The sequence below is a fragment of the Sylvia atricapilla genome, chromosome 1 (assembly GCF_009819655.1).
Source record: "Sylvia atricapilla isolate bSylAtr1 chromosome 1, bSylAtr1.pri, whole genome shotgun sequence".
Taxonomy (NCBI): domain Eukaryota; kingdom Metazoa; phylum Chordata; class Aves; order Passeriformes; family Sylviidae; genus Sylvia; species Sylvia atricapilla.
The window spans coordinates 47,440,196-47,446,195 of NC_089140.1; the positions used below are offsets into that span (position 1 = coordinate 47,440,196).

General features: G+C 46.0%; 1 protein-coding gene across 1 annotated transcript in view; it reads right to left on the minus strand.

Annotated features, from left to right (window-relative positions):
• The window catches only part of AOAH (acyloxyacyl hydrolase), a 74,525-nt gene extending 72,193 nt beyond the window's left edge, over positions 1 to 2,332 (minus strand). The window contains exons 1-2 of the mRNA XM_066321938.1: positions 2,062 to 2,332; positions 1,516 to 1,670 (exon numbers count right to left, since the gene is read on the minus strand). Of these exons, the coding sequence (XP_066178035.1) occupies positions 1,516 to 1,670; positions 2,062 to 2,186 (280 nt within the window). The 5' untranslated portion in view covers positions 2,187 to 2,332. The remainder of the gene's footprint in view (positions 1 to 1,515; positions 1,671 to 2,061) is intronic.
• Between the last annotated feature and the right edge of the window lie 3,668 nt (positions 2,333 to 6,000).

Sequence of the window (6,000 nt, forward strand, 5' to 3'; positions counted from 1 at the left end):
TCCCTGAACAAAGAAATGCTCAGTGGTCCCAGCAACGGGGCTAGCACAGCTCTTCTCCCCTTAGAAGGAAAAAAAAATCTTGCACAAGGCAACTTCAATGTAACGTGGAATTTAGAACTTTTCTGGGTCAACAGGATGGAAAGGGCAGACAGCGCTCATAATCTGACATCTAAAAACCACTATCATAAAACCCCGCAGATGAGCATGATTACTGCCTTTCCTGTGCCATCAAAACTGTTGCTGCCTTCAGATCTCACCACTAAACAACACCACATCCCCCTAGCTCTGGCAGCTGCTTGGTCACCACTTGCATGGCTCCCAGCCCAAACAAAGACGACCCCTAACAGACATTTCTGCTTTTCACCTCTTGTTCTCATGTTCTGGCTGGGGGCTGAACCCCCTCACCACCCTGAGTCTGCTCTTCTTTTGATTCACCCTGTCCCACCAAAACTGTCAGGGGTGGCTCAGAAGTGAAGTAAAACCTTGCTTTTTTCAAGTTTAGGATTATTATTTCGAACTGTATTCCCTAAGACACAGTGGAAAGAGTTATTTCATTCTGAAGAATGGAGAGCTATGACAAGGTTTGTTTCCAGCACAAAGGTGCTTTGGGAGAAGAATGATAGAAATTTTTAGGCTGAAAAAGGCCTGTAAGATCAACAAGTCCCACTGAAGACAAACTAAAGTGTTTGATTGTAATGCATAAGACATATCCATTTGCATACATAACAAATATAAGCTACCACATCTCCCTAGGCATATGGAGCACCATGCCAATGGCATTTCTGGTGCACCAATACCCGCAGTTTACATTGACTCCAGTGTTACCAGTCTTGCTCTGGGAATCACTTAGCCAGCTGAGACTATAGGATACCTATCCCCAGCTGTAGGTACTGTGGGGATCACCACAGTCACTGAAGTCACATGAGAAGGGGGTTGCCAACTTGCCCCAGCTCAGTAGGGGTCATGCAGACACATGTGCACAAAAAAAGGAAAGGAAATGTGAGGAAGCAGCCTTTGCAGTCCAGCTATCCAGAGACGACCATCCACAACACAAAGATCTCAACCACTCTAAAGAATAGTTTTCCAGAAACTGAAATCAATGAGGAGACCCTGGGCAAGTCTGAAGGGAACTGTGCCTTCCTGCAAAGCAGGATGCATTTTGCAGGAAGAAAAATGCATTCTGAGCTCTAAGAAACACTAGGACATCATAACATCCTATTTCCAGATCCCAGACCTACAGACATTAGAGCCAACTTTTCAGGTGCCATTTCCGTCAGAGCGAAAACATGAACTTTGGGAAGCAGCCAGGCAAAAACAAAATCATAAAATAATTCCAGATCCCATGATGGCCTTGCAAAATCTTCAGTGGCTGTTTCAGCAAAGACTACAAGTATTTTGCAGTACAGCTGTTGAAATAGATAAAGGAGCAATTTATGATGTGAATAGCAATTCTCAGCTCACCAGTGAAGTAAGGAACAAACTAGTCCAGCAAGCAAACAAGACCTGGATACATACCAACACAGGTGTGTCCTTTGTACAGCCCAAAGGGGAGCGAAGGAGGTCGTGGTTCTTTTCCACGGGGTAGAGGGGAGGAAGAGGCAGCCTTCAGCAGAAGCAAGACCCAGAGGATGCAGAATAAATTAAGAAATGTTTGCCTAGATACCTTCATCCTAAGGAAGGAAAAAAAGGAAGAAATCAGGCAGGAAGGGTGCAAGTGGACCTGTATTCTCTTAACTCTGAGGGAGTATCCTGCATCAGTGCAGCTTGAGGAGAAAGGAGACTGGCGTGCCTGTGCAGCAGTAAGTAACCCAGGGACGGATTCCCAGGCAGGAACAAAGACATCTGCCCTCTCATGGGGTGCATGGAGGACCCCACACTCTCACATAGCAGATGCTCTCCCGACTCCTCAGCCCCTCAGGCCCTGCCACCCGTTAAACCCAGCAGGTCCCACAGACCTGGGCACGCTGTGACCAGGCTGGGAGGATGCCCCTGTGGCCCTGGTCCCAGGCTGCTCTCCACACCCCCACGCGACCCTCTGCCCCGTGTGCAGCTCTTCCCAACCTGCTGGCCTGGGAGGACCAAGAGGGTTGGATGAACAGCTCTGGCTCAGCGCTCCTGTGTCTGCTGCAGTAGCAGTGGATGACTAACGACCTTGAACCACAGTGGTTGCCAGAGCCACTCAGCATTAATAACACAGGACACTCCCCTGAACAACTAGTGTTGCAAAAAGGGAAAAAGAAAAAAAAAAGAAACCACCCAACTCTACAAACCCTTCCCCCTGCGCCGTCACTCCTCTGCCCTCCTCCGCAGAAAGGAAAGAAAACTTCTCTCTGGCTGCTTCTGCAAAATTTCTGACCCGGGTTTCCGTTCGGGAGGAGTGAGTGTGAAAAATGAAAGAAGCTGCTTGAGACGGAGCCGCAGGGTCAGGAGGGATGGAGCTGCTGTGCTGGGCTTTTGCCAGGGCTTTAGTTCTGCTGGGACTGAGGCATAGGGATGGGAGACAGCTTCCAGTATGAGGGTAGCACTGGGAGCTGAACCCCTGTTCCCATCAGCTTTGAGCATATTTGCTTGCAGCCCTCAGCTGCCTGAGAGCCTTGAGAAATCCTGTGCTGTTCCTGCTTTGGCAGTCACAACAACTGAAGGAGCCGTGGTTCTATTTCATTTAATCCCTCAGACAAGGCACAAACCAGTCATTCCCCAGCCTGAAGCAAAAGCAGAGTAAAACATGTTTAAATGATGTGACTTCAGAGGTGGAACAAGTCCAAACAGCTACATCCCAGACACTATGCATGCAAGGACGGCTTTAAGGAGGCAATTTAGGACTGAGGCACTGGAGGGTCACTGCTGTGCCCCACCTGGGCAAGTCCATTCCCCTCACAGTGGGCAATGGATACTCATCTTTCCTTTCCATTCCTTGCCTGTCTCTTTCAGAAGTGGGCCGGCCAATTACATGGGTGGCTAAAGGACAGTGAGGAGCCTGTTTCATAAGCAATCCCTACATACTTCCCATGAATAATTAAAACAGACCTAAAAATGGTGTTGTAAAAAGAAAAACTAGAGGACATATTAAAATCAGTGATTCCCAGCCAATTCCTGCAGACCAACACGATCACACATGCATCAGATCCACTTCAGTATTTAATGTGTTTTTTGCAAAGCACTTCCTTGCTTGGGTGCCTCCCCTATGACTTTTTAAAGACAGTCCCAGAAAGTTTGCCTCAACTTTGATAAGGAGGATTTGCCTTGTGCTAATGATGATATAATCCAGTGGCTCTGGGGAAAAAAAGAGGACTATAAAATCTTCAATGTGAATACAAATCACTCTGTATTTCTATTCTTTAAGTCGAGCCATTTGCTTTCAAATCTACGCTTTCTTTTGAAAAATATAAAAAATAATTAAACCCAAAATAAAGGTAATAGCTGTTGCCTGAGTTTTGCAGAACTCTTTTTGTTTATCATTCTCCCTATAGCTAGCAATGCCGGTTTTCTTTTTTTTAATAGCAAATAAACAAAAATCATAGTGCAAAGTACCATATCCATATGCCAATCCTACTGAAATCTGCAGGATGTTTTTCTTAAAGCTGTAAAAACTTGCTATAAAAAGACACTGCTACAGCGACTGCAGCTCCATTAAACCCTTTTTAACACACATATCACTTGGTTTCCAATGACACTTTGAAGTCCTTTAAAATTCTGCATATTGGCTTGCTGCAAAAGCAGCGTGCTAATAATAGGCAAGAAAAACCTTCCTAGCAGAGAGGTCTTCAGAATGGGTCTCTGCTTTATATCTACTGCAACACACAAAGCAAAATAACAGCACTTATAAAGTACAGAGATAGATCCCAAGCTGCTCCCAGACATGTAAACCTGCAAAGCATGTAGCTGAAGCCTGTAATCAGCTGTGTGATTTTCTTTCATTTTAGCCTGTGGAGAGAGTGGTGAGATAACTCCATGTGTAACACAGAGCTGCTTTGCACTGTACCTTACACATTAGTTAAGCTCTTAAACCAATTGAAGATAAAAAAAACTCCGAAGCTTTTAAAATTTCCAGTCTGGTCGGAGAAATGAGGGATTTGCATACTTGGATTTAGAGGCCAGTTGGGAAGGTGAATCCCCACTTACTGGCCCCTCCCCAGACCATGTGTGAAATCTGTCTTCTTCCCACTCAAATCAGATAGCAAATCCTGCCTTTTGCCAAGCAGATTTTATATTACTTCCAAATCCCTGACACATTAAGGCCTAAAGCTGTCTTGGTACAGGAGCAAAGGAGCATTTGATGTTGCCTTTTAATTTTAGTAAGTGCATAAATGATGTTAATGGGAGGTAAGAAAAAAATTAGACCTGTCCCAAAGGATGGGATTTGATCATAAATTATTCTATTAGGTTGTGCACAACACCCAAGTCTTAGAAGCAGACCTAGGTCAAGGGTGACTCAGGAGATGCTGCCTGCCCAGAAATAAGGAATGCGAGAGCTGGAGCAAAAGGAGCTCTGCCTGCTGCAAAGCACCAGGGGCAGAGAAGTGACCCCAAAATGGTCTAGCAGGGTCACCCTATACCTTTTAACCATGTCTTCTCAGCTCTATTTTTTTTTTCAGTGTGTTTGCAACCTGGGCTTGCAGCAGATACAGTCAGATGGCAGAGGGGTGTGGTTCAGGTGGGTTCTCAGGGCTGGTGAGGCTGCTCAGGGTTGTTCTAGCCCACAAGTGCCTCAGAGCCCTGACACTTGCCTTTGGGGACCATGATAGCCAAGTGAGTGGAGGAAGAAGTGCTCCTGGACACCCCACAAACTACCTGCCTGCAGCATTACTCACCTAAAAAGTGCTGAGAATGCAGTCTCTCTGAATCTCCATGTTCCTTTTGAAGATGAGGCAAGGACAGTGCAGAGCCAGAGGTGCCATGAGATCACCACCTCTTGCAGATGGGAAACCCTCAGTGCCCTGAAATAACCCAGCTCCTCAGACATTCTCTTGCTATTAGGCAGAAGACATAGAGTCAGCTGAATTTTTTTCAAGGTTGATTTTGGACTAGCAATAATGTATGCATAAATAAACACACATGTATATCCATGATATATGCTGGCCCACCTGCTGCTGCTTCCTGCTAAAGAAATGGGAAGGCCCACAGCTCCATTCAGCACACAGATCAGGAGGGATGCACATTACTCTGCAGAGTTTTGGTTAAATTCTGCTCCAAAGGAAATCCTGCAGCTCTCTGCGTTTGCTCATGGGATGCCAGGAGACACTGAAGAGCTTGCTCAGCTCACCCAGCTTGATCCAGTCTATGTTTTTTGGGGAGTTTTAGCACATGTTGGTGTACCCAGAGCTAAATCTCAGTTACCATATCCTCATGTACAGGCCAGTAGGAAGTGTGATGTGTGGGGGACACACCTTGTAGGGGAGAGCGTTGGTTGGGGGTCACCAGAAAGTCTGCAGGGGCCCATAGAATGCCCCACTTGGTAACTCCCAGCCCAAGTGCTCCAGCCACACCCTCAAGCCTCTCTCAGTTTAAGCAGAGCTGAGAAAAACTTGCATACATGATGGCTGCCAAAAACCTGAGGCAAAACATGCAAAGGCAAGCCTGAATTTCCATGATGGCAGAGCACTGTTAGGGTACATGCATAGCTAGTGAAGAAATACAATCCTCTAGGCTGATCCCAAGAGCAGGAGTGTGGTTTCTGGAGTTTGAAGGACCCATAACACTTCTCATTTCTCACGTTTCCATATGAGTTCCTGACACCTAATGTTCATTGCTTTGGGTGGTGGTGCCAAATCAGCCAAGGGACAGGTACAATTTCAGCCTCCATCTTTGCTGCCCCTCATAGAGGTGCAATGGAACTGAGTTAGGGTTTCTGATTCTCTTAGTAAGGTCTTAAGAGTCACCTCTTCCCTGTAGGGAGCGATACGTGATTGCCACTAGAACAATGAAATGAGATGCGAGGATGAAGTTAGTTTCAATGCTACTTTCCATTATGGGTCCCTAAAGATCTGTTTATGTATACAA